The following is a 27,274-nucleotide window of genomic DNA, read 5'->3' on the forward strand; positions in this document are numbered from 1 at the left end:
TTTTCCCACCAACTAAATGATTCCTCGTATCGTGCCACGCCACTTTCTTTGTCAAAATTATGAACAAAGAGCAAGCAATGCGCATGAACACGAGGGCTTTTGGAGGATGGCGTGGACATAGCTGCTCTTCAAGCTTGACTTGAATTCACGCCTTTGTTTGGTTGTTTCAGGATTAACAATGCACACAGACACTGAATTACTAACGTGTGTGAAATAATATTGACCGTTTAGATGATAGTAGTCATTAAAAGAAGGGCAACACTGATGAGTAGTAACGTAGGCTATGCGTGACGCGCACCCACCATATTTTATTTAATTTTTAATTATTTTTTTTATTTTTAACCAAAAAAAAAGATGAAATCATTATTTTTTAAAAAATATTTGACTGAAAGCACTACATAAATGATGTGGATTTTTTTTAAAAATTTTTTTGGATGAAATATGACATGTAACAATATAATTATAATAACTAATAAAATATATATGTGTGTATGTATACGGGGTTGGGGGCTTAAAAGGGCCATCGCTACAAAGAGGGCTGAATTTAATTTTAAATAATCAGAACCTGTTAATTTATACTGCGCAATCTATATTATCAACTCTAACAACATTTGATTCCAGATTTTTTTTTTGGAAACAACATGGAGGAATGCGTACAAAAGTTTTGAGATGGTTGGATAAAAATAAAATACAATTTTAAAAATAATTTTATAGAATTTGAGATAAGCATGTGATAAAAATGTTGTCCTGATTTATGTAAAATCATATTTTAAAGTATTTGTGGGACTTCTCAAACACTCCATAGGGTGCTGGACGATGGCAAGAGATATTTCTGTAAATACAACACTAAACGTTCGTGGAAGTTATTACTCATATTTGACGACAAACGAATGTTTAAACATTTTTTACTGGAAAAAGAAAGAAAAAATGACAAAAACAACTGAAAATTTGTAAATGTTAATGAAAATTTATGATCATTTACAAATTTAGTGTTATCAGCACTAAATAAAATATTGTTACCAAACCTAATTGGAGATTTATCAATTTTCAGTTTTTTTTTTGTCATTGTCCCAAAAAGAAAAGGTTGTGAGAGAAAAATTAGCATTTATTAATGAAATCGCGGACCCCAAAATATCCTTGTCACGAGAAAGAAAACTTCTCTTTCGTTAAATTACGATTTTCAATGGTTGGCTCTGTCCCCGGCGAAAAACAAAGGTTAGCTATGTCTGAAAAATTAAACTTTATTACGTGGATGAAATTATCTTGCAAGATTGGCCATTTAATTTTTTTGTTTCAACAAAGCTTCTTGCTTCCTCTATATACGCATGCTTACAAAACACTACCCAAAATTTTCTGTAAAAGAAAAAATGCTACCTTCTGTTTTTAATACAAATAAAAATTCAATTTGATTCTAAATATAAAACTTTAATTCATAATATTTATTTATTTTACCTGCAAATAATTTTTATGATAATTATATATGTTAAGAATTTTTTTTATTAATGAGTAGTTATATGACAGCATCTAATGTGACCTCTAGCGATGATTAAAAAACATTAAACAACATCCTTACATTCATATATTAATTTTGAAGAACTAGCGGATTTACATATGCGTTTTGGTTTTTCTTTCTCGTCAAACTAGCATTTCGGCTTTAAATGCATCTCAAGAGTTATTTCGTCTAGTACTTAATATAAAACTCAATCAAGTAATTCAAAAAATTTAAAAAAATTATTAAACTATTTAATTATAGCATATGTTATATGATATCTTTAAAAGATTTATGTAAATCATTATATTATATATTAATTTATAAATGAGACAAATTAGTTTGAAGAAAAAAAGATAAATACAAATAGTTTAAAATAATTTAGTAAATTTCTTAATTTTTTTAGATTAATTAACTGAGTCTTTGACAAAAAAATATTAATTAATTGAGTCTTATATTAATATAAATGGAAATAGTACAAGGTTTTAATTTACAATTTTTCTTTTAATTCCTTACCTCCAACATCTGTTTCTTCCCTTGTCATAAAAGTGGATGTCTTTTTTACCCTTTAATTAAAAAGCAGGCTGCGATTGTATAGGATTAATACAATCTTTTGTTTAATACATTTACATTAATTTTAATTTTAGTTTTTTAAATTTTAAATTATGAGTTTTGATCCTAAATCAAAGTAAACTCTGACGTCAAAAATATTGCATGTACAAAGTTGCGATGACCTGCGTTGCGATCCACACGAGTTATTAATTATTTACCCTTATACATAATATGACATCAAATTCATGATAAACTTATTATTCACCTGTCAAGGTGTGACTTGGATCATATTTCATGTAAAACACGAATTCTTCTTTTTCCTAACATAAAAACGCAAATACACCCACAGTCTGTCAAGTTAATGCATAAAAGAGGGAATGATTTGTCCAAAATTTTTTTTAATGTCCAATGGATACTACTGGTTTTATAGAAAGGTAAAAAATACGGAATTAAAAGGTGTTTGGAACGCCCCATAATCACTTTTCAGAAGTATTTTTTCATAAATCAAGACAGATTCATTTATATATTTATTTCGTATATCGTAAAAATACTTCTAAAATCATAGTTTTATTTTTATCTAAACATTTCCTAAATATGATTTTGTCTGAAGTTATTTCTCGCATCCACTGAATGAAAAATTGAGCGCGACCATGGGCAAATCAAATGCATCGGCTTCATATGAGAATGTAGATATACATCGATATCAATGACTATATTTTTACAGTCATTCGTGCATTTGACCTTCAATAACTATATAGGAGTTTAAATCTCGTAATTATTATTTTTATTACATGTTTTATTTCTCTCTAAACATGAATCTAGTCATAATTTACGTTCGCTTAATTAACAGCGAAATGAGAATCTAGACTGCAAACGAGAAGTTGGATAAAAATGGTGGGCGACTGAAAGCGACATGGTTTTGGGCGCCTCGTCAAGTGTTTCCCGCATCCCCCACCACCAAACCCCGCCTAAATTGACTCCATATCAGCCTTCCTGTGTCAGCGGCTCAGACCCGCGACGAAGAAACACAGAAATGGCCTCCACTGCAAAAGATGACAAGTCAAGTAAGTTATTTTCTATTTTAAACATTCATGCTCAGTCAATTTATCCCGAAGTCATGTTTACTATCAAATGTATTCAGGTTCACATTCTGTTTAGTTTCTTAGTCAACTAAGGATAATTCAGACAATGTTCGACAGTTCAAGATTTATGACTTTGAAATTGATGCTTGGCAAGATGTTTTCCAAAATTTACCTTGCATCGGTTTAGATTTCAAATTTATGGCTCGGAATTTAGCTCAGGCAGTTGGCTCTAGACCCATATTGTGGCACTGTTTGAATTTTGAGGTTCTTTTTACAATTAAAGAAATCCTATAGTCTATGGAAGTAGGAAAAAATTACTTCATGATCGATACAGATGGTCATATCTTGTCGTCATGTGGCTTTGCAGGATCTGTGAAAAGAGTCGCTGTTGTTGGAGCTGGGGTAAGGTAATTTGGCTTAAATCTTTTTCTAGTTCAAAGCTCACTTCATAAATTGTCTAGTTGTCTTGATTAAAGAAGGAATGATAATGAGGCTTCTTATTCTCAAACCGGAAAGGAGTTGGCCCCTACTTAGCCCCATTGGACTTTAGGAGAAGAAGGAAATGATCAGACACAGGCCAAGCAAGTGTCCCTTGGATCAAATCAGGCAGAATTGACTAAGAACCTATATGTACATGAGGATATGACCTTCCTTGATTAACAGATTCCTAGCGGTGATGGATTAAAAGTATGAGAAGGGAAACTATAGCATCACCTTTGTAGCATAATGGCATATTATATCGAATCATATGAACCAATTTCTAGAGCTTCGGAGCTGTTTCACCTTTCCAATTTGGATAAATTAATATGATCAACTGTATCATACCATTTTTCCTCAGGCATTTATTTATCTGATATTTTGAACATTTATGGACATAACTATGGCTAATTTTGTTCTGTGATGCCAAGTGGGCTTGCAGCGGCTTACAAATTAAAATCACATGGGCTGGATGTCACTGTATTTGAAGCTCAAGAAAGAGCTGGAGGGAAGTTAAGAAGCGTTTCACAGGATGGCCTAATTTGGGATGAGGGAGCAAATACAATGGTAAATTTACCTGTTGCAATTGGATTTACGTCCTTTAAAATGCTGAGTGTACTTTAGATATGAATTTGTAAATGGACAGCAATTTATGAAAATGACTAATGGTCTGGTTTGTTACTTATGTATGGATCATTGCCTAAGGACATATACTCCGTGAAATATTAAACCATTGTTAATTTCATTATCAGTTATCGATGTGCACCATAGTCTGAAGTTCTTCTACTCTTGAGGAGACTGTTCCATAAAAATTTGAATTTGTTCCACACTTGCTTCTAATGGACATTCTTGCTATAAATTGTTAACAGTCAATGCTGCATGATGTTTGCTCTTAAGTTTCGTTCATTGGTGCAGACTGAGAGTGAAATGGAGGCTAAAGCTTTGATCAATGATCTTGCGCTTGAAGAAAAGCAGCAATTTGTAAGGATCTATTAATTAACTAGATTGCTATTTATCCAAGACCATGCTATCAGATACCAGAAAGCTTTCTGTTTTCATTTAATATCTCTTAAGGCAATTATTGGACGGGATCTCATGATGAATGATATTTTTTAACAGTTAATTGTTGATAGAGCATCATGATATTATGCAATTCATGTAGCTGATTTCACTTAGTGGGATAGGGTTTATTTTTGTTGTTCTTGTATTTAATGTCCAATACTTCAAAATATTTAGCTTGAGAGTCCTGGGCGCCTTTAATTGTAATGTTTACCAAAATTTTGTTGTGGAAGCTGAAAGTTTGAGAATAGTAATGGTTGATCTATTGGGAGGCTGTACTTTAATTTTGGTTTTACTGTGATATCCTGGACTGATTAGGATTCTGTTTACTGTCACAGCCAATTTCACAGCATAAGCGCTATATTGTGCGAAATGGCAGACCCCTTTTGGTATGTTTTGGTTATATAGGTTTTGTAACAGTTGTTGTTTCCCTGCTTTTGAATGTTTGGTCTTCTTAGATTTCTATTCCTTACAATTATAGCAATTTTTGTTCAGCAGTAATTATTGCCTGTGTTACATCAGGTACCAACAAATCCTGTTGCACTGCTTACAAGCAAACTCCTTTCTTCACAATCAAAGGTTTGTTTCAGGGGAAAAAAATGTTTTTCTGTCACTTCAGATCTTGTTGCCTTTGTTACATCCTTTTTTTCTTTTCTTTTCTTTTGTTTTTTTAGTGATGTTTGTTACCTGTTCAAAACATATCACAGAGAAGTCTTCATTTATCTAGATTACCGGTAAAAGTTTTCCCACTTTCTTTCTTTGCAGTTCCAGGTCATTTTTGAACCATTCATGTGGAAAAAGAATGATCCAGCTAATGTGCATGGTGAACATGCAGAAGAAAGGTATGGTAAACCTCCTTTAATGGAATCATATATCTAAAGAATTTTGCGGCTTTTTTTTTTTTAAAAAAAAAAAAAATTGTATGACAAGAACAGCATCCTTAGCATGTTGATGTTTTCTTTCTGGCAGTGTTGGCAGTTTCTTTCAGCGTCATTTTGGTAAAGAGGTACATGTCATATTGTAATACCGACTCATTTGAAATCTCTGTTCATGATCAACGTTGTTGATACAGCACAGAACATCCTTCTTGCAGCAGAGTCTAAAAAGGAATCCTTGGAATAGAAATTTTATTTATATATAATAAACATCATTATTAATTTGAAGGTTGTGGACTATCTTATTGATCCTTTTGTTGCGGGTACAAGTGCTGGAGATCCCGAATCTCTTTCTGTGAGTAGTACTCTCTGTTTTCAAATACTTCTATAGTATTTTGTGCATTCAATTTGCTTGTTAAGATCAATATTGGTTAAGTGGATAATTGTTCCAATATTTCCATCATGATCTGAACTATTACTTTACCCAGAAAAAATATACTGAAAAGGGAATTACTTTTAGTGCTGACTGATTTAAGATAAACTCTGCTTTAAGAACGTAACATATTGTGATCAAAGTCCACCAAAGCTTTTCTGTTAAACTTGCTGCATTTATCTTGTGGGACACGATAAAATCTGAAAATTCATGACATCTTGCGTTGTGCTTGCTGAAGTCCAAGAAAGAATCAATTGGGTTCTGTAGCACTAGCTTTGACAAATTATGATTTTCACAATCACTTCAATTTTTTTAAAAAGTTGGCTGTCATCTGAACAGTACTTGAACCCAAACTGGTTTCCAAGATTATGTGTTCAAACCTATATGTATTTTGTTCTTCTATCTCTTGCACTTTGTTGTTGCTGAGCCGTTTAGTGCCTACTCTGAGCTCCCAGTCACAAGAATCTCTTAAATTGGCTGTGCTTTAACGTTAATTGTATCAGTTTTGGAATTTGGCATATACTTCAGTTGTGATTTGAAACTGTTAGTGCTAATTAGTTCTTCGAAGTTCTAATTGCCTGGATCTTGTCTTTGATTATTTTCTTTCTTGTACTTCAATCAGATGCACTATTCTTTTCCAGAGCTATGGAACTTAGAGAAAAGGTAATGCTTTGCAACTAGTGCTGGTAAATAAATTTCGATGGTAATACTTGAAATTTTTCTTAAAACAATTTTTCTCTAATTGAACTTTGTATTATAATCGGCAAGATTATTTGTTAAGTTTCACAAAATTGCATCATCGTATGTCTGTGCGTATACCAAAGCCTTACAGTTATAAGTGGTTGAAATTTGAGCATTGGAGCTGCGTGAAACTTTTGGGAATGAAATAAATTTGGTCTTGATAGGAATTCCTGTGTCCTAGGTTTGGCTCTCTTATAGCTGGGGCTTTGCAATCGAAGTTGTTTGTCAAAAAGGAAAAAACTGGAGGAACTAAGGGTGCATTGGGAAACAAGAAACCTAAGCGGGGTTCGTTTTCTTTCTATGGTGGCATGCAGGTATTGAATCTTTGTGCAAGTTTGCTCTTAACATACCTGGATTTTAGTCCTGATGTGGGTACATTGGCTGTATGAACTTGTTATTTATACCCCTAATGCATCACCTTGCATATGAATTCTGTGATGTATCCAGTGCAGACTCTGACTAATACACTGTCGAAAGAGCTTGGCAAAGATAACCTGAAATTGAATACAGAGGTTTTGTCATTATCTTACTGTCATGGCGGAAGTTCCTCATCAGACAAGTGGTCAATCACTTGTTCTTCTAATCAGGACACACACGTTGTAGATGCTGTAATCATGACGGTTAGTATGTTTTCCGTATTTATCCCTTTCCCCATCCTTTATAAAATAGATATTGCACATTATGCGTAAATGTCTATTAACATGATTAAAAGGTTGTGAGTACAACATTAAAGGTAAACTAGGAGATGACATGGATGGGTAATGATGTCTTTTTCTTTTCTTTTCTTTTCTTTTTTGGGGGGGGTTACATCCAGTAAAAACGAACACACAACAGGGGACAGGAAATGATGTGAATGTGTGATGATGCTGCAACTGTTAAGAAAAGTCTAAACTAGGACAAAACTAACCCCCCCCCCAAAAACCCACAGAGAGAGAGAGAGAGAGAAGAGAAAAAAACTGCAGCTTATTCTGGGATAATCAATTAAACATTTTAGTTTAACACGCCTCAAGTTGTTGCATACTACTCATTGACCGTTGAACCTGGAATACCTTACGTGTCTGTGTCATTGGTTAAATTGTTTGTGCCGTTTGATTTTACTGAGAGTGGGGATCTTTTAGAGTATAGAGTATTGGAAATGATATTTCTCATTGCTTGAAATAAAGTATAATTTGTATTATGGTATTCTTGTGAACTTTACCAAAACCATGGTGTATATCTATGGGAATCTCATTTAATGGGATCTGAAGTCTAATATTGATTTAAAAACTCGCAGCAATTTGTGACTATAATCTCCTGTGACTTCTAAGCGGCGGTATTTGGTCATCAGTTCTTGTGGCTCTGTTTTCCTTTTCTAGAAATGGGATAAGGACCTTGTTCCACGGCTACTTAAGTTTATAAGTTTATTCTAACCTTTCATTTTTCTTATGGGTTCATGCTCACCGCAAACTGTTTCTTGAAAATCAATTTCTGACATTGGTTTGTATTGCCATAGGCTCCTCTATCTAATTTCAAAGATATGAAGATTACAAACAGGGGAAACCCCTTTTCACTTGATTTTCTTCCTGAGGTATACTTCATTTCAACTCAACACTTTTTTTTTTAATGTACTTCACTCATTAATTTTGACATACGCTTGGTGATTTCTTCTCTTCCGCTGGCATAATTTCTCCTTTAAAGAGTTTTCAAAGAAAGCTTACGGCTTTGCTGCTTTGTAAGCAGTTTGTGAATGTGGAAGCTTCTTTTGAGCATGATTTGGAGTTTGGCAGCCCTCACCCTAAGAGAATGTGTCCATCAAAATTGGCTGATTATATTGTGCCTTTTGTTAGTCATGGTTTTTCCAATGGTGTTTCATATTGCAGGTCACCTATATGCCGCTATCTGTCATAATTACCACCTTTAAGAAGGAGAACGTTAAGAGACCCCTGGAGGGCTTTGGAGTTCTTGTTCCTTCTAATGAGCAACAACATGGTTTAAAAACCCTTGGTAACGCATCTTAAGTCTATTTTCCAATAAAGTAGAAATAACTTCAAATTATTTTCTGATGTAGCTGCTCAATGCATCATGCTCTTCAGGCACACTATTTTCCTCCATGATGTTTCCTGATCGTGCACCCAGTAATTTATATCTTTATACAACCTTCATTGGGGGAAGTCGAAACAGGGAACTGGCACATGCTTCAACGTAATTTTACTGCAGTTTTACTTGTGCATATTTGGATAAACATGCCTAAGTGACACAACGTTTTCTTCTACTATGAAAATATACACAAACCTACTTTGAAGTCAGAACATCACCAAAATACCCTCAGCAATCAGATTTTCTTTTACAGAAAAATGAAACTTATGACAAATTATTTTTAGAATTTTCATTTATTTTGTGCTGATTTTTTCCCTAAATTCAAGAATTTGATTTGTTAATGTTGATCATTTGCATATCTAAAAGATTGTATATAATATAAGTGAAAAATGCGAGCCGTTTGGTTAAAATTATTGTAATTGCAACTCATCTTTTGTTATACAATGTAGCCAATCTTTTGTTTTCGGGGAAGGAGAATGTAATTTTTTGGAACAGAAAGGAGGATTATGTAATTTGAAATTCTTATAGCAGAACTGAGGGAGTGGCTTCCCTGGATACCTTGTGAAACGAGACATATTCCTCTCATGTTTTCTCTGTCCTTTTCTTTAACCACTGGCTTGTTTGCTTTGCTGCAGTGATGAGCTAAAGCAGGTTGTTACCTCTGACTTGAGAAAGTTGTTGGGAGCAGAGGGGGAACCCACTTTTGTCAAGTACGGCATTAATTTCTTTTTCCCGTAGTTCTTGTTCTTAGCAACGTCTCTGCTACTTCCTCTACGCCTGTCTAACTGTTCTTATGACTCTAATTATGCTAAATGGCAGCCATTTCTATTGGAGCAAAGCATTTCCTTTATATGGGCATAACTATGGGTCAGTTCTAGAAGCAATTGACAAATTGGAAAAGGATCTTCCCGGATTTTTCTATGCAGGTAAACTGCTCAAAACAAAGTCCTGGATAACCATTTATATCTGACCGAGAATGCCTACGTTGGTCAAGAATAAAGCTACTAACGTGAACTTTAAGTGGAGCCACCTGTGCATTCATGCAGATTTCTTTTCTATATTCCTTAGATATGGTAGAGAAATGATGAGAACATGCGCAAAGAAAAGAAGAGATTTCTCCTACTTGCTAGTTGGAGTGCTTTTTTATATAGAATATTTCTGAAGTTGTGAATATTTCGTATGATAGGTAACCACAAAGGTGGGCTCTCAGTTGGCAAAGCAATTACTTCGGGATGCAAAGCAGCTGATCTTGTAATTTCCTACCTAAACTCCGCTTCAGAAGACGGAGTGCCTAGTGATTAGCAAGTGACTAGTATTGTAATCCTAGATTTCACTAGTTTACGCTTGCTATTTTCCATACTGTTAACAATTTCAGAATTGTTCTCCTTGCACCCTGCAACTATTCTCCATTCTGGATTTGGGGTAGGAAGCGAAAGAAATCTTATGCAGAGAGAACCTTCCGCCCAAAAACAAAAGGGCAAAGAAAAAGAAGGAAGAAAATGGGCCCATCGTTATTTTAATCTCCTCCCCTCCCAAAGAAAGCAAAAAATAAAAGAGAGAAAGAATCTGATTCTTTGTCTTCTTCGGATGCACTTTTAAAATGCTCTCGTTTCTTATATAAAGTGTTTTAAACATGTATTTTGTTAAAAAAAAGCTATCTCAACATTTTAATTGTATCTTTAGTAATTTAAACAACATAAATATCATTCATTAAAAAAAAAATGGAATGAGTAGGTGGAAATTTAGGAAACGACTGCTTCATTGTTGTGCGCTGACGCCGGCCTGCAATTAAACTCTGTGAAGGCGTTCATCTGTAACATCTGGAAGGGCTCAACACACGTGCCTCTATTGTAGAATTCAGAAGCCAGGACGTACTTGTTGTCTTCCTGAATCCTGCCATGCCATTTATTTTCACAAACTTCTAAACAAAAAGAACTTTATAGATAATGGTAATCTAAATTTGTATGGAGTTGATGGCTTCTCTTTCATACCCCATGATTTAAACAACCAAATCAAAAGAAGGAAAGGGACTTGATCTTTGAAAAAGAGATCTCAGCTCAAGCTCAAGCCCAAGCTACTTTGCTCAGCGTCTGAATTACCAGCCAGCTAGCATTCCATATTCTCCTCTGTTACTTTAACTAGGCCTTTAACGATAAAAGCTCATCCAGCACCAAATTTAATGGCATAATCATCCGTATAAACTTAAACCTACAATGGCTGATTTCATTATTCATAGGTGACTTTTGAAACCAGCTTTAAGCCTCATATTGTTCACTTCATTCACCGGAGATCATTCGGCACATTGAAATCTCTATCCGATTTTTTAAACTCATTACACTGTTCGTTTGCCCATCTTCTGGATGCATCGTCATATATTATTCATGGATTGTCCGTGAAGACAATTCATGTACCGGGAACAATAAAAGTGGTCCTATATGCTTCTTCTTACAAGTCAACATCATCTTTGGTCTATTTCTTGCGCAGAGGACATCGTTTCCACAGTTACCTATGTCGTTGGACTCCCCTAGAAAATTAAAGTTGTCTTTCAAGTAATAGATGCCTCGCATTTCAGTGATGCCACCAACACCAAATATCTCTCTTGAAAGCAAAAGCCTCCCTTTATCGGTGTCTGATACATGTCTCTGTCTTGGACCATAACAACCGGATCATGTTGCCTCTCTCTTACTATTCAATTATCAATGCCACCATAGCCTATAAATTATAATTATTTGCCGCCTGGGCTGTTATTTGACCCAATGTTAGACAGTTTTGTTCTCCAAGTTGGCTATGGTCAAATTAAAGAGTTAAAGTTGGTGGTATTGATTCAAAGATTTAACTTCTTTTTCTTTTGGCAAAGAGATGATATCCCATGATTATTATTTTGTCATCTTGTGTGTTTTTAAAACATTTCAGGATAAATCATGAAAAGGATATAGATTTGGGGGGTATGACTTTTTAAAAAGTCGAGCTTTCAACTATTTCATTATGCTTAGATGTCCCCCCAAAAAATATCTAATTATGCTTCAAAATACTTGCATGGTTATTATGCACCTTTAACTAGGATGCTCATGTATATGATTTTGAGAAGTCAAGTTCATGTTTGAACAAACTGATCGATGACAAACAAAATGATTGTTGGGGAACATGGCATGTTGAGGCCCAAAGATACAGGATTTTATGGATGAAATACGATGTCGTTTTCATGCAAAATTAGAGTGGGTGTTTTGTCCGCATCTAAGACGGGCCTAAACAGTGATAATTTATTACTAGATTTTATATTTTATATCGACGGTGACGCTTCAGTGTCAATTTTATTGCAACAATCATTTAGAACATCGTGCGGTTTACCAAAAAAAAAAAAACTCTATTGAACAACTTACAGAAGTGACTTTTAAGGCTTAAACATGATATTTTAATTCTTACTTCACGCTCACAATTTGTCAGTTCTATCAGAATAAATGGAATTAACCATGCTAAAAACTTTTTCAGCACTGCTTCCCTGGGGAATTGTTTTTGACGCTGATAATATTGGCATTTAATTATTGATATCCTAAAATGGCACAAGTTTTTATGGACGCATTATGCATATGTCCCTCTTCTATGTTCATGATTAATTGTGAGCTGGAAAGATGTCATTAAATCCTCCCAAAAAAAAAAATCAATTCAACTACTCTCATTCGCTGTGAACATTGATGTAACTAATGACAGATGATTGAGTTGACTCAGCCGGTCTCCGAAAAACATTGGCATCATTCTCCATGGCTTAATCATGAAAAGAACTGCGTATAATATAAACATAATGACTCAATCAACCAGATATTCCATGCAATCTTCTCACACAATAAATCTCTTTTGTCATTGTGTTTGCAGTGAAAAAAGAAAAAGAAAAAAGAGAATGATAAGTTATATTCCGGTATTATATATCGCAGTCATCATCTGGGTTTGAGACTCCCATAACATCCTCCAGTTTTTTCATACCACTCCCTCATTTGTCGTCTTCAATGGCTCACAATCTCGGTCCATTCTCTTGGCTTGTCATCCTCCACTAGTGCCAGTACCAGTAATGGCTGAAGGGTCAATTAATACACATTGCAGTAAATGCCTCCTCAGTGTCCCTAGTACAGCCTTTTAATCTCAACTACCTTCCTTCCCGTCGAGTACATCTCTTCATATAGCGCATTCATTATCATCCCGAAATTAAACTGCATTTCTTTCTTGTTGACTCTTACGTGACCGTTTTGGTGGGTCGTTGTTTCTTGTTGTCTGATTAACATTCAAGTTCTTTAATTTGCGTCGTGGACTTCACGGAATTCTTCACATTCCCTTTTCTTCCTCATGGTTTGGATTAGCTTGTTGGAGCATGCATAAAAATTCAGCAGCTTAGAGGAATCTCCGTTGCCTTCTCCAATAAGTGGGTGCGGAGCAGGCGATGAATTGCTGAAGTTGCTGCTCATGAATCTTCTTCCTGAGTAGGATTTTTTCAGAGTAATTTACTTTTGCAATGGGAATATTTCAAGCGTAGTTTCTTTTAATCATTTTCTATCAGGCTTCTTTTGTTTCTTTGACCATTAATAGCCCAAAACTTCTGTTAATATCGATGTTCGCCTTCAAAAAACAGTGTGCCTAATGCTCCAAACTGGTTCAATGAGACATTTTCACCTTCTTCTAGTTCTTTCCTGGTTTTTGTCTATCGAAAGTAGCTATGAACTTCAGGCTGCTCAAACTCAAGTCCTGTTACAGTTAAGGAAGTATCTGGAGAACCCTAAGGCGTTGGAAGTTTGGGAAAATTATTATGGAGACTTCTGTAACATATCTCCATCTGCACGTATGAGCATTAAATGTGAGGACAATTCTGTGAGAGAGCTTAAAATCATGGGAGACAAACCTGTGAAGGTCAAAGAGTTCAATGGGTTCGCAATTCCTAATCACACATTGTCTGAGAGCTTCTCCATTGATTCTTTTGTCACCACATTGGCCAGGTTAACCAGCTTGAGGCTTCTTAGCTTGGTGTCACTGGGGCTTTGGGGGCCGCTCCCTGATAAGATTCATCGATTATCTTCACTTGAAGTTCTGGACTTGAGCTCAAATTTCTTATACGGTACAATTCCACCAAAAATATCTACAATGGTAAAGCTTCATACACTAACCATTAATGCCAATTATTTCAATAGCACTATGCCGAATTGGTTTGATTCATTATCTAATCTACAAGCTCTGAGTTTGAATAGCAACCGCTTGAAGGGTTCATTCCCCACTTCACTATGCAAAATTAAAATGCTTACTGACATTTCCCTGTCTCACAATGACTTGTCTGGTAAATTGCCTGATCTGAGTACTCTCACTGGCTTACATGTGCTGAATTTAGGAGATAATCATTTAGACTCTGAACTACCATTGATGCCCAAATCAGTAGTCACGGTTCTCCTAGGTAAAAATTCATTTTCTGGCAAGATCCCCGAGCAGTTCGGTGAGCTGGTTCAGCTTCAACATCTAGACCTTTCATCAAATCATCTCAGTGGGATTCCCCCATCCCCATTGTTCTCTTTGCCTAACATCAGATTCATGAATTTGGCAAGCAACACGTTGGGCGGGTCCCTTCCAAACAAACTAACTTGTGGAAGCACGCTTGGGTATGTGGATATTTCTGGTAACAAGCTAATTGGGGGACTTCCTTCTTGTTTGGCAAGCACATCAGATAGAAGAGTCGTGAAATATGGTGGGAACTGCTTAGCTGTTGATTCTCAAGAATCTCAACACCAGACGCGAGGGTCTTACTGTAAACAGCCCAGCGTGAAGAAGTTCCAGGCACTGAAAATAGTTGTAGCTGTGGCCATTGTTACTGGACTAGTGCTCATTCTTGTACTTTTTGTGTTTGGTGTTCTCTTTTGCCGCAAGAGATGCCATTTGAGAAAAACATCTGGGCAGCATGCTTTGCCAAAAAGAGTAAGAGATAATTCTGCCGCAGGGGTTTCCTCTGAACTCCTTGCAAGTGCCAGTAAGTATGTAGGTTAAGGAATATTATAGCGTATTGTTTTGATTCAGAATCAAGTTGTTAATGATGAAAAACAGCAGATATACAATAGTTATGTCTTGATTTCTATATCTTTCAGGATTCATTTCTCAGGCAGTGAAGCTTGGGGCCCAGGCTAATCCAGTCTGTCGAGTGTTTTCGATTGAAGAGCTGAAGGAAGCCACGAAAGATTTTCACGTGTCAACTTATATGGGTGAAGGCTCGATAGGGAAGGTACCATTCTCATTCAGCCACTCAAAACATGCTTTAAAAACTAAATATTTTCTGGTTTTTCGGCTTTTTGTTATACTTCAGAATGAACGAACAACGTGAAATGCTGATAAGAATTAAGAAGCACCTTCGTGTATAAAGCACGTTAGTTTTCTCTATTCCTGAAATCTTCGCTATGGCCTCTTTTAATCAAGTTTCCTGCCATATTTCAGTTGTACAAAGGTAAACTGGAGAATGGACCCTATGTAGCAATACGATCTTTGGCTATCTCAAAGAAATGCTCAACTCAAAATCTTAAAGGTCGGCTGGATTTACTCTCAAAGCTTCACCATCCTAATTTGGTTAGCCTCTTGGGTCATTGTATAGATGGTGGTGGACAAGATCATTCCAGTACCGTCAAACTTTATCTTGTATACGAGTATATACCAAATGGCAATTATCGTGCCCATCTGTCAGGTTAGTATAACATGTTAGTCCGTCAATGAATGAGTGCATAAATTTCGTCAAATGTTGCCTTCCTTCTCTCTTTCAATTTTATGGATTATCTCTCGCATGCATACAACAACAACAAGCCTTATCCCACTAGGTGGGGTCGGCTACATGAATCACACGAGGCTATCGTACTCTGTCAACAACCCAGTCCTTATATATGTTATTGACTAGAAGGTCTCGTTCAATGACTTCATTAAGCGTTCTTTTTGGTCTTCCTCTATTCCTTTTTATAGGACTCCATCTTGTCTGATCCACCCTCCTCACCGGGGCCTCCAATGGCCTTCTCTGCACATGTCCAAACCATCTTAAGCGATTTTCAACTATTTTCTCTTGGATAGGTGCCACACCTACTCTTGCTCTGATATTTTCATTTCGAATCCTATCTTTTCTTGTATGCCCACACATCCATCTCAACATCCTCATTTCTGCTACCCCGACTTTGTGCTCTTGTTTTCCCTTTATTGCCCAACATTCACTACCGTACAACATAGTTGGTCTTATCGCAGTCCGATAAAGTTTTCCTTTAAGTTTCTCAGGTACCTTCTTATCGCAGATAACTCCCGTAGCTTTCCTCCACTTTAACCAGCTAGTTTGTATTCTATGAGAAACGTCTCCATCAATTTCCCCATCCTCCTGTATAATGGATCCTAGGTATTTAAACTTTGATACTTGAGGAATGATTTGCTCTCCCATCTTCACCTCCAAATCCCTATTGCCTTGCCTCCCCCCAAAATCACAATGCATATATTCTGTTTTGTTCCTGCTTAAACGGAAACCTTTTGACTTTAAAGTCCTTCTCCATAACTCCAATCTAGTGTTAATCTCTTCTTTTGATTCCGCCATGAGAACTATATCATCAGCGAAAAGCATGGACTTAGGGATTCTTTCTTGAATAGGTTCAGTTAAAACATCCAAAACAATATTGAACAAGTACGGACTCAAAGAGGATCCTTGATGTAGGAAACAAGGTATAAAGTAAACCTTAACCAGCGCGAAACTTGGTATAAAGTTTACCATGAGCCATGCCACAGCCATTAGCTGCGCATACCATATCTTTCTGCCTTGAGGGTATCACCTAATAATCTTTCTGTATCATGACATTCAGAATTTTCTCCAGAGAAGGCACTCAAGTGGTCTGATAGATTGGCAATTTTAACTGGGGTTGCCAAGGCAGTGCATTTCTTACACACTGGAGTTATACCTGGCTGTTTTAGAAACCAATTAAAGACAAACAATATCTTGCTCGATGAACATCACATTCCCAAACTAAGTGATTATGGAATGTCTCTCATCAGAGAAGAGATTGAAAAACTCGAGGTACATTTGCAAATCTTTAATGCAGCTGTTTATACTTAATTTGAAATTCTTGATCCTTGAGTGACTCTGCTGCTTTCTTTTTGTCTTCTTTATGCAGGCCAACGGAGAGAGCCCAATATCGTGGTATGAATGCCAATTGGAGTTTATTTTATTTATAGCAGAACGCCTAGCCCGCAGAATTTTTAGCTTGTGTTGGGTTGGGATGCTAGTTTCAATTCTGCACTGCATTCTATTGCCATAACTGCCATTATTACCATCAACTCTGCTCTTTTCAGTTCTAGTATAATGATAATTTTAAATTATCACTGTCAGACTCATTGTCACTACATTACCTCAGCATTACCAACACAATGATCCTGTATTGATTCATCTTCCTTTCTTATAAGTAATTTTGGCGCCTCTGGGTAAATTTGTGTTGATAAATAGCATACTAATGGTTCAATTAAAATTTTGTTGCTTTTCAGCCAAAAGACATCGATGGAGGATGATGTATATAATTTTGGATTCATATTGTTTGAATCGCTTGTTGGAACCATAGCAAGTGAAAAAGGAGAAGAATATTTCCTGACTGAAAAGGTAAAGAGAAGCTTTTGTTTACTGAGTGTATGAATATGTTCTGTTTCTATGCCAGTTTTATCTTCACCATCAGAATACGTTCCCAACTTCTTTTGACATGATGTGAAAACAAATTTCACCACCTGCAGCACGATGCACCTTGGTTAAATCTTATTGGTTTATTGATGTCAGATATCTGCTATGGCAAAGAGCCTAATCTGTTGCCTCCTTGTGGCCTAAGTAATCTAAATTCCTTAGAAGTCCCAAGATATTGATTTCTAGGATCACCTATTGATCAAAAGTTTTTGGGGACTTTGATTCTCTTTAATGCGTATAAAGATTGCTGATCTTCCACGAGTTGTTGATGAAGTTGAGTTCTGGTGTTGTGCACCACAGGCATCCTTTGGGAGTCAAGATGGTCGAAGAAAGATAGTGGATCCGATAGTGTTGACCACCTGCTCTCAAGAATCATTATCAATTGCAGTATCTATAACAACCAAATGCATATCCCCAGAACCATCATGTCGTCCCTCCTTTGAAGATGTCCTTTGGAACTTACAATACGCGGCTCAAGTCCAGGCCACCGCAGATGCAGATCAGAAATCAGATTCTACCTGATATAGCATTCACGTTGACGATATCTTCTTCCATATAAGGAAAATGTCAGATCTTAATCTTCAATCTTTCATGCAACCATTAATGTAAAGTTGATATTACGTTTCATTTGTTGGAGTGTCCCTGACATGATGAAAGAGCTAGTTAGAACTCATATCCCTTCTAGATACAGCAAAAATTTAGGCTAATGATGAAGCAAATCTTGAACTTGACTAATAACTGCTAGAGTCAAGTCTGCTATAAATGAAATTGGATGGAAACTGGAAACTGGACACTGCGGAGGTTGAATTAGAAGGAGTTTTAGAGACTAAGAACGTTTCAACTTTCAAGTGGATGTATAGTTTTAGTCTTTGAGATATCGTGTCAAATTGTAAATTCTTCCATCAGTGTTAAAATTTTCTTATTGCCTTTCTTCAAACTTTTGTTTGATTTCCCTAGTTTTAGAATAACGTTTAACAACACAACCATGTTCAAATAACATGATGTGATATTCTGCATATATTCATGTCACCGGAATCCTATTTCTATATTGATTGATATTAATCTTCAAGCCTTTTTTCTCCTGTTGGTTTGATAATGCAAAAGTCAATTATCAGTTTGTCACTTGTTGAAAAGCAGGGCAAAAGGTGGAACTGATTATTAATAATAGGACTAAAGTGCTAACAGATGGACTGAGAGTCAAAATGCACAATTAATTGAATTTTCGGCAAGAAAGAATTTAGGAAATATGAAACGTGAAAGAAAAGGAAACGACGTTAATATGTTAACTACATTGTGTCATGATGTGGGAGTGAATATCTCAGACCACCTTCCGTGTATGTAAAACCTCCTAACACTGCGTCACCCACAAGACTACCATAACCTTGTTCACCATTTCAGCTAAGCGTAACTTTTATGATGAGGCTGCTCACCTAAGCCTGCAGTTTGATTACAGGTGGCCTTACGATACACTACAAACAAGGTTTTCTAGTTAGAACTGGAGATAGGAGTTTACTTAATTACAGAAAATGATGGTTAAATATTTTTAAAAATAGAATCTTTACAGAAACAAGTCATTGGTGATGGCCCTTAAAATTATTACTTGTATTTTCTGACATCATAATCTGAATGTCATAAAATTTCTTTTTATTTAGAAATTATGAAAATATTTGAAACGTCCTTGTGAATGTGATTAATTTCATTTTTTTTATTCACATCATCTTGTTAGAGTGACTTTTGAGAAACCAAATAAAACATTTTAATAAAATTGTTATCTCAACAAGTTGAAATTATTGGTCAATAATTACATGAATTTCCATTAGATCAACAACTGAATGTAAAAGCTATTTTTTACTGAAAGGTATCATTCAGAAATTGAATAGAAAATAAAATTTGAAGGATTAACTTAATAAAATACTCCGTAACAATATAAAAAATTTTTTTCCCTAAAGCATAGGTATCCTCCTATTAGAAGCAATCCTATTTAAAGTAGTATCGGGTACTAAATATGGATACCTCTCTTAGCAGGGATTCGAATCTTGATTTATCACGTTGTGGAGAATATAAAAAAAAATTTAAATCACTAACTAATTCTAAAAATATACACACGCTTTCCGACCCAAACAAACACACTGGGCTTATCGATTTGGACCAAGATGGGGGCGTGCGCCCAGGGTAGATTAGTAAACAGATATTAGTGGGCACCACAATCAGAATCCATTTTCCTGGACCGCCACTGTTTGGGCACGCTTCTTCCCCACGATCATAATGTCGGCGCGCAGGAGTCCCCCCCTTCGGGCCCCGCCTGCTTTGCGTATTCATCACGCGCCTCTCCGCTTTTTCTGCTCTCTTGTTGGTACGCTACCCGACGCCACCATTTTTTTGTTTGGCCTCAACAAAACCAACTGAGCTGTTCGCTCATTAACTAACCACTAGTGTCCCTGTCCAATCCACAATAACAACCAGGGCCACTCTCCGTAAACTCGCGTGACAATCACTTCCCACTCCTTATTTATTTTTACTTAACTATTATTCTAAAATAATTTAATCCAAACTTTAGATTAATGCAGGGATGTACCCGCTTTTCTGCTTGGCCATCACCATCATGATCCCTAATGCAACGTTATATGGTCCTAATACGCTTTTCACTTGCCGCTAGACGACCTCGTTTCGGCTTCCACAGCTCTCCCTTTTTGGTCATCATAATAATGATTATAATATAATATTCTTGGCCACTTTATTAAGCTAACTTTGTTTTATACTTCCACCATGAAAATTCTATTCTCTGCCGTCAGCTCTGCTTTCCACTATTTTCCTCTTCTTTTATTTTCTTTTCTGTATTGTCCGGACGTTCTCGGTTCTCTTATGAAGCAACGAAGTTTCACTCTCACTGTGAGATTTGTGCGAGTCTCGGAAAATGGAGATCCATTCTGATGGCAGAGCAATGAACCCTTCCAGTCCCCGTTAAGCTCTCGCAGCTCTCTCTAGTCTAATTCGGTGTCTATATTCCACAGTAACACTGCCAGCACCTGCCGTAAGGTCTGCATTGATCTGTTTGTTTATAGTTTGTTTTATCGCATTCTTTTTTAGTCCTCTTGAGATGAATATAGTTGTGTGTTTACTAGATAACTTGTAACTATGTTCCATGGTCCGCATTTTCAAGCTTCTGCACATTTTGTGCTTCAAACCGTGACCTTCTGCACCAATTCTGTGAAACAATGGGCCGATCTGATGCTTCTGTCCTAGATTTTGAAGTTTGACCACAAGTTCTCCATTTGTTTTTTATTCCTTTTTCTTAGTTTTTACTTTTTATCTGCATTTCATTACTTGTCTCTGTGTAATCTGTTTCTAGATTTCCAGCTCTGTTTGCTGGTTTGTCTTTATCGGCATCTCTACTACAACCAGTCATTGAGAAATTACAAGCTTCTTTGTTCTATTATACATAAAGCTCGAAAATGCTTCCTGATGTCCTGCATTTCAACTGTTCTTCCTCACAGGGCTTGAAACTCTAAATATTCTCTGACGTTTAAGTAACCAAGTTTATCTGGGAGGGACTCATTACTTCTGCGGCCATGGTTTCTGGCATGAAAGCAAAGAGCAGGAGAAGTGCTAGTGTTAAAATTAATTACCTCATTCACATCGAGAAGATTAAGCCTTGGCCTCCGTCACAAGCTCTAAGATCCGTTCGTTCTGTACTGATACAATGGGAGAATGGTGAACGCTATTCAGGTTCTACCAGTCATGTTGTCCCCTCGCTGGGTTCTGATACAGACGAAGGAAAAATCGATTTTAACGAGTCGTTTAGACTTCCTGTAACTCTGTTGAGAGACATGTCCATCAGATGTGGTCATGCTGATGTATTCCAAAAGAATAGGTTGGAGTTCAACTTGTATGAGCCCCGAAGAGATAAGACTCTTAAGGGTCAGTCGCTGGGAACTGCCATCATAGACTTGGCAGATTATGGTATACTTAAGGAGACCTTGAGCATTAGTGCCCCGATAAACTGCAAGAGGAACTACAAAAATACAGATCAGCCACTTCTGTTCATAAAAATTCAGCCTGTTGAAAAGAGTCGCGCTAACTCCTTGTCAAGGGACAGTTTGTCAAAAGCGGCGTCAAAGGACGTTAATGGTGGTGACTCAAGATTGATGAACGAAGAATACGCTGAAGAAGCTGAGAGTGCCACTTTTTCTGATGATGATGATGTTTCTTCACATTCATCTGTGGCAGCTCTTGCTTCTGCCCTGGAGGCCAATAAGTGTATCCCGGCTGAACTTGTAGAGGTACTCATGTTCCCTTCCATTCTTTTATTGATAGCATCATGGATTTTTCTTTTACATTACCTAGATCAATTAGCATGGTTGCATAGGCCTTCACTCTCTCTAACTCAAAGGATATGTCCATTCAAACCCCCCGGGGGGGGACTTGTTAATCCCTTTCCATGAACAAGCATTTTTCAGGATCATATTATGCGGCATAACATTTAAAAAAAAAAAAAAATTGATTGGGACATGTTGCAATAGGACAAACTATTGAGAATATTGCATCCTTTGTGTTTGCTGGAAAAGGATTATAGAGCACCGTCAGAGGACTGTCACCTTAAACTGTCCTTCAGAATTAATGTTATCATAGGACTGTCACCTTATGCTGATTGAATCTTATTGAAGAATACTGTTCTGTTTAATATAGTTATTGTAATTTAATGGCAGAATGGATCAACTCAAAACACTGGTAGGGATGACAAGGAGCGTCTGGCAGGGCTTGAAAAATCAAACATGATGCCACAAGATACATACCAAAAGCTGGAGAGGAGTTCATCTAGCACATCGTCTTTGGATATATCATCTGATCTCGGGAGTCCGGTAAATGGTCATGCTTCTTCTAATTCCACTTATTGTAATTCAGTGACCACTCAAAAACATGCTGTTACCCCAAATGCTTATTCTTCTTATCCATCTTTGGCTCATGACAAATTAGAGGCAGATTTCAAGATCAAGACAAGAAATAGTGGTAGTAAACATTCAGATGAGGAGGTTCATGAAAAGTTTGTTAATCATAGAAATAAAGTTACAGATGTTCAAATGCACAGCAAGAATCCAGATGCTGTAAATTGTGATGTTTCTGAAGTCATTGATAAATTCAATAGGATACATGAGGAAGGTGACAAATATTGTGTGAAGGAGGAAGGAGATGGTAAATTTTACAATGGTTATGTTGAGGACAAACGTGGAACTGAGAATTCTAGTTTGGATAAGAAAAGCAACGCAGAAAATGAAAAATCAGCAGATCTAGTTGCCAAAGATCACGCCTTATTGAGTGGCAGCTCATATCCCTTAGGCGGGACAAATATTACAAGAAGTGAAAGATTAAAGCATGTAAAGTCAGTGAGGTCACCAGCAGAATCAGCTAGGAATACAGGATCCCTCGTTAGTTATCATAATTTGGATGTGAAGGAAATTGGCATTGTTGGAGATGCACAAAACAGTGGAGGAAACATGAGAGGCGGTAGCAAAAAAGATGCTAAAATTTATCCAAAGGAAGCGAGAATGACCATTCTAGACAGCAAAGTCGAGCATTTAGAAAACAAGATAGAGATACTTGAAGGAGAGTTAAGAGAAGTTGCAGCGATTGAGGCTTCTTTATATGCAGTAGTTGCAGAGCACGGAAGCTCCATGAGTAAGGTCCATGCTCCAGCTCGGCGTCTTTCTAGGCTGTATCTCCATGCTTGTAAAGAAAACCTTCGAGCAAGAAGGGCTGGGGCAGCTAAAAATGCTGTTTCTGGGTTAGTACTTGTTGCTAAGGCATGTGGAAATGATGTCCCAAGGTATACTGTCAAGCACACTCTTCTGAGTATGAATCTATCATCATCCTATCATTAATCAACCAAAATTTTGATGCTGTTCTTGAGTACAAAGAACCACAAGTTACATTGGCATGAAAAATCAAGATCTTCTTGAGCCAAAAAAGGTCATTTGATTAGTCTGAGGAAACAAGTAGCTTATAGTGCAATGAAAAATATCCTGTGTTTTATGTTGAACTTGCATGCATTACTTGCTAAATAATTGTTAGAATGAGAATCAGCTTTATCTAAACTAACAAATTTCTAGGCTAAATTGCATGGTTGATATCTGCAAGAAAGCGCCAACTCCAGTGTGTCAGATTAGTAGTTAAGAATTTGGTCAACTGACATTTTGCTGATTCTTGCTGCATAAAATTTATTGTGGTTTCTTGATATTGACAACTGATAACCTCTTTAATCTGACTACAGGTTGACATTTTGGTTGTCTAATATCATTGTGTTGAGGGCAATTATATGCCAAACTTCCAAAGACATGTCACAATCATTTTTTGCAGAATCTAGTGTGAAAAGGAAAAGTGAGGGAGAGAGGAATGGCAAGACAACACCCTCACTACGATGGAAGGGGTCTTCACCTGGTGAAAATGGAAGTGCGGCACCAGAACACACAGGTTTTGGTAACTGGGATGAACCCCATGTGTTCACGTCAGCACTGGAAAAGATAGAAGCCTGGATATTCTCTCGCATAGTGGAATCTATCTGGTGGCAGGTAATCTCTATTTTCTCATCTCTTAACAATTTCTTGAAGCAGCCATACAAGCTGGTGTATAAAAATGACAAAATCTATTTGCGCAAATCTAATGGGAGTCGTTCTGCGTCTATATTTAGACTCTGATTCCACATATGCAACCTGATGCAATAGCCACTAAAATGGATGTGGACTCTGCCTCAAGGAAAAGCTATAGGAGGACGTCTAGCTCATGTGATCAAGAGCAGGGGAACATTTCACTAGATATTTGGAAGAATGCTTTTAGGGAATCCTGGGACAGGCTGTGTCCCATTCGAGCTGGAGGGCATGAGTGTGGCTGTTTGCCTGTGCTGTCTAGATTGGTTAGTTTATCCATTCTAATTCCTCTTTTTCCTTTCCTTTTCTGTTCTAAAGGTACTTGAGTATTTTATTGTATCTACTCTTCTTTATTTTAGTTGTCATATCTCTGTGGGTTTGATCACGATGGGCAAGGGGAAAGGATTTGAAACGAGTGATTGTGTGAACAAAGAATTATGGTGGTCTTATGCATTGGTCAATGATTACTGCGATAAAATAAGAGCAGGAAAGTGCAAAAGGGATTCACATCTGAGTTTGCGAAGGTCATAGTTTCAATGTGATAGTCATTATATATCTTCTGGACTGCCTGGTTACATGTGATGCATGGATAACGTATATATTTATAACTCCGACCAAATTGTATTCAGTAGTATCTTCTAGGTCTCTGGTCGGTCCCTAAAACTGAAGTTGATCACATCTGATGGATTTAAGTACTCTAAGTTCCTGATAATCACGCAACAGAATCTATAATGGGGGTACCCTCCGTATCTGATTACCTGACGTCCAAGGTATCTTCATGCTGAAGATTATTAATGTGCTGAGTTATCCCAATTTTCGGTCTCTCATTCTGGAGGGAGGAGTAGGAAGAAAGTATAATTTGCAAAGATTGTCTAGCTAAAGGTTTCATATCTGCAAATATGGTTTTCTTAACCCTTTAAAATAAATTCAGTCATGCTTTCTCTTACTTTGGCTGATGAGGTCTCCTCTTTGCCTGTATGATGACATTAGAATGAATTGTTACTTATTCTAGATAATGGAGCAATGTGTGACAAGATTAGATGTGGCTATGTTCAATGCCATTCTTCGTGAATCTGCTGATGAAATCCCTACCGATCCTGTATCTGATCCCATTAGCGATCCCAAGGTTCTCCCTCCATCCCACCTGGGCAATTAAGTTTTGGAGCAGGGGCGCAGCTTAAAACTGCGGTAAACTACTCGAACTCCACATATATGTGAACTTCAATTTTTCAATTCAAACCTAAATTTACAAGTTCAGTTCATGCAACTCTTTTTGTTCGTGTCTCATCTTCAGTGTATATCTAAAAATAAGCCAGGAATGTGGCTTGCGAAATGATGATCTATGATAGTATGTACAGTGTTTTATATTTTGGTCTCAAGCGATAGCTCTGCTCATACGTGTTCTGCTTTTATCAGATTGGGAACTGGTCTAGATGGTTGACTGACTTGTTCGGTATGGATGACGATGACTCATTTGAAGATAAGGATGACCCTGAGGACAATGATCAGAGACAAAATACATCCCTGAAGTCCTTCCATCTTCTAAATGCATTAAGTGACCTTCTGATGCTTCCCAAGGATATGCTGTTAAGTTCTTCTGTCAGGAAAGAGGTCTGCCGATGAACTTGATCATTTCTTTACTTACCAGCTGTCTTGCTTAAAATTTGTGCGCCAGTTACGTCAAATGGATTTTGGTTTGTGCAGGTATGCCCAAAGTTTAGTGCACCACTTATCAAGAGGATTCTAAACATCTTTGTCGCAGATGAGTTTTGCCCTGATCCAATCCCCACTGTTGTTTTTGAAGCCCTGGACTCGGAGGTAAGATGCCAAGTTTGCTCGTAATCTCTTGGCAGTCGAGTTAATGTCATGATTTATTGTGTTGAGAGGCAAAATATTGTCCTTGTTGGAGCTAAAAAGGTTGGTAATCATTGGCCTGAGTGCTGAAGATTTTAGCTTTTGATCGCTAAAGCATTTGTTCTCAATTTGAAACAGGACGATGTCGAGTGTGGTAAGGATTGCGTTAGAACCTTCCCATGCAATGCCGCTCCAATTGAGTACTTACCTCCTCCGGCAACTTCCATCGTTACCATTATTGGGGAGGTTGGAAGTGAATGTCAATTAAGAAGAAGCAGATCATCTGTTCTGAGGAAGGCTTACACCAGTGATGACGAGCTTGATGAACTAAATTCCCCTCTATCTTCTATCCTAATTGATGCCTCTGCATCTTCAGTGGCTTCAACAAAACCAAGCTGGAAAACCAAAGAAATCCGCTACGGATCTTCTGTCAGATATGAACTACTCCGGGACGTTTGGATGAGCAGCGAGTAGTCCCGCACATTCATTAATTAGGTTTCTGTGGCAGAGCTCTGTAAAATAGTAATAATAAAGATGCATCACCCAGGTTTAGCTGAACATGAAATATCAAAAATCGGAATGGATGAGAATAGTGTGCATATAAATAATATTCATTTGACATGCAACTTGCCATAGGGTGCATAGAGAGAAAAACAGAAGCATCCTAACTCAAAAACACCAATGAAACTTAGAGCAGAGTATGTGCACTTATACAGAATTTGAGATAAGTTGTATTGTTCGTAAATAACTTTAGATACTCGTGATATTTTATATTGAATGAAAATTCAAGTGAAAAATAAAAAATATATATCAATCAAAATTGAAAAACACAAAATCTGAAGGAGATTCAGATATAAATCATTCTATGGTATACGTTAAACCCTAATTACTTGACGAAATCCATTGAGCCGCGGATAATAACCCGACAGAGCGGAGTGTTCTATGGTTTACGTTAGCCAACATGACCCGAAAAATATTTCAGCATCATTTTTCCTCGCGGGACCCCTTTTAAACATCATTCCACTCCAATGCATATCTCTATGCAGTAAACTCGCCTGTAATAAATTAGCAATTTAGTTATGAGAGAATGACAATTTAAAAATCCTGTTAGGAAATTAATTGTAAATAAGGATATAATTTCACAAAAATTTCCAATTAAAACTAAAACTTCTATACCTACAATTTAAAAATCATTTTGTATTAATTTCCTCTATTGGTCTTTCTCATTTATTATTGATATATTTTATTTTATTTAATATCTCAAATATTTTTTCTTAATCTACTAGCAGGGCATGCT

General features: G+C 36.7%; 2 protein-coding genes and 1 pseudogene across 2 annotated transcripts; all 3 read left to right on the plus strand.

Annotated features, from left to right (window-relative positions):
* Positions 1-2,894: 2,894 nt before the first annotated feature.
* LOC114729008 (protoporphyrinogen oxidase, mitochondrial-like) lies at positions 2,895-10,363 on the plus strand. Its single transcript, XM_028915948.1, has 18 exons — positions 2,895-3,105; positions 3,491-3,530; positions 4,032-4,167; positions 4,516-4,581; positions 4,998-5,048; positions 5,182-5,238; positions 5,425-5,501; positions 5,629-5,665; positions 5,824-5,889; positions 6,590-6,630; positions 6,890-7,022; positions 7,161-7,328; positions 8,201-8,275; positions 8,568-8,691; positions 8,781-8,889; positions 9,420-9,494; positions 9,604-9,710; positions 9,971-10,363. The coding sequence occupies exons 1-18, from the start codon at positions 2,955-2,957 to the stop codon at positions 10,084-10,086; spliced, it is 1,629 nt and encodes a 542-aa protein (XP_028771781.1). The 5' UTR covers positions 2,895-2,954; the 3' UTR covers positions 10,087-10,363.
* Positions 10,364-12,725: 2,362 nt separating this feature from the next.
* LOC114729007 (probable inactive leucine-rich repeat receptor-like protein kinase At3g03770) lies at positions 12,726-18,312 on the plus strand. Its single transcript, XM_028915947.1, has 7 exons — positions 12,726-14,779; positions 14,895-15,028; positions 15,238-15,481; positions 16,623-16,834; positions 16,932-16,957; positions 17,299-17,410; positions 17,786-18,312. The coding sequence occupies exons 1-7, from the start codon at positions 13,411-13,413 to the stop codon at positions 18,005-18,007; spliced, it is 2,319 nt and encodes a 772-aa protein (XP_028771780.1). The 5' UTR covers positions 12,726-13,410; the 3' UTR covers positions 18,008-18,312.
* Positions 18,313-20,267: 1,955 nt separating this feature from the next.
* Positions 20,268-26,535, plus strand: LOC114729006 (uncharacterized; annotated as a pseudogene).
* Positions 26,536-27,274: the final 739 nt, after the last annotated feature.

Source organism: Neltuma alba, unplaced genomic scaffold (assembly GCF_004799145.2).
Source record: "Neltuma alba isolate B1F8T4 unplaced genomic scaffold, ASM479914v2 tig00012590_pilon, whole genome shotgun sequence".
NCBI classification, from domain to species: Eukaryota; Viridiplantae; Streptophyta; class Magnoliopsida; order Fabales; family Fabaceae; genus Neltuma; species Neltuma alba.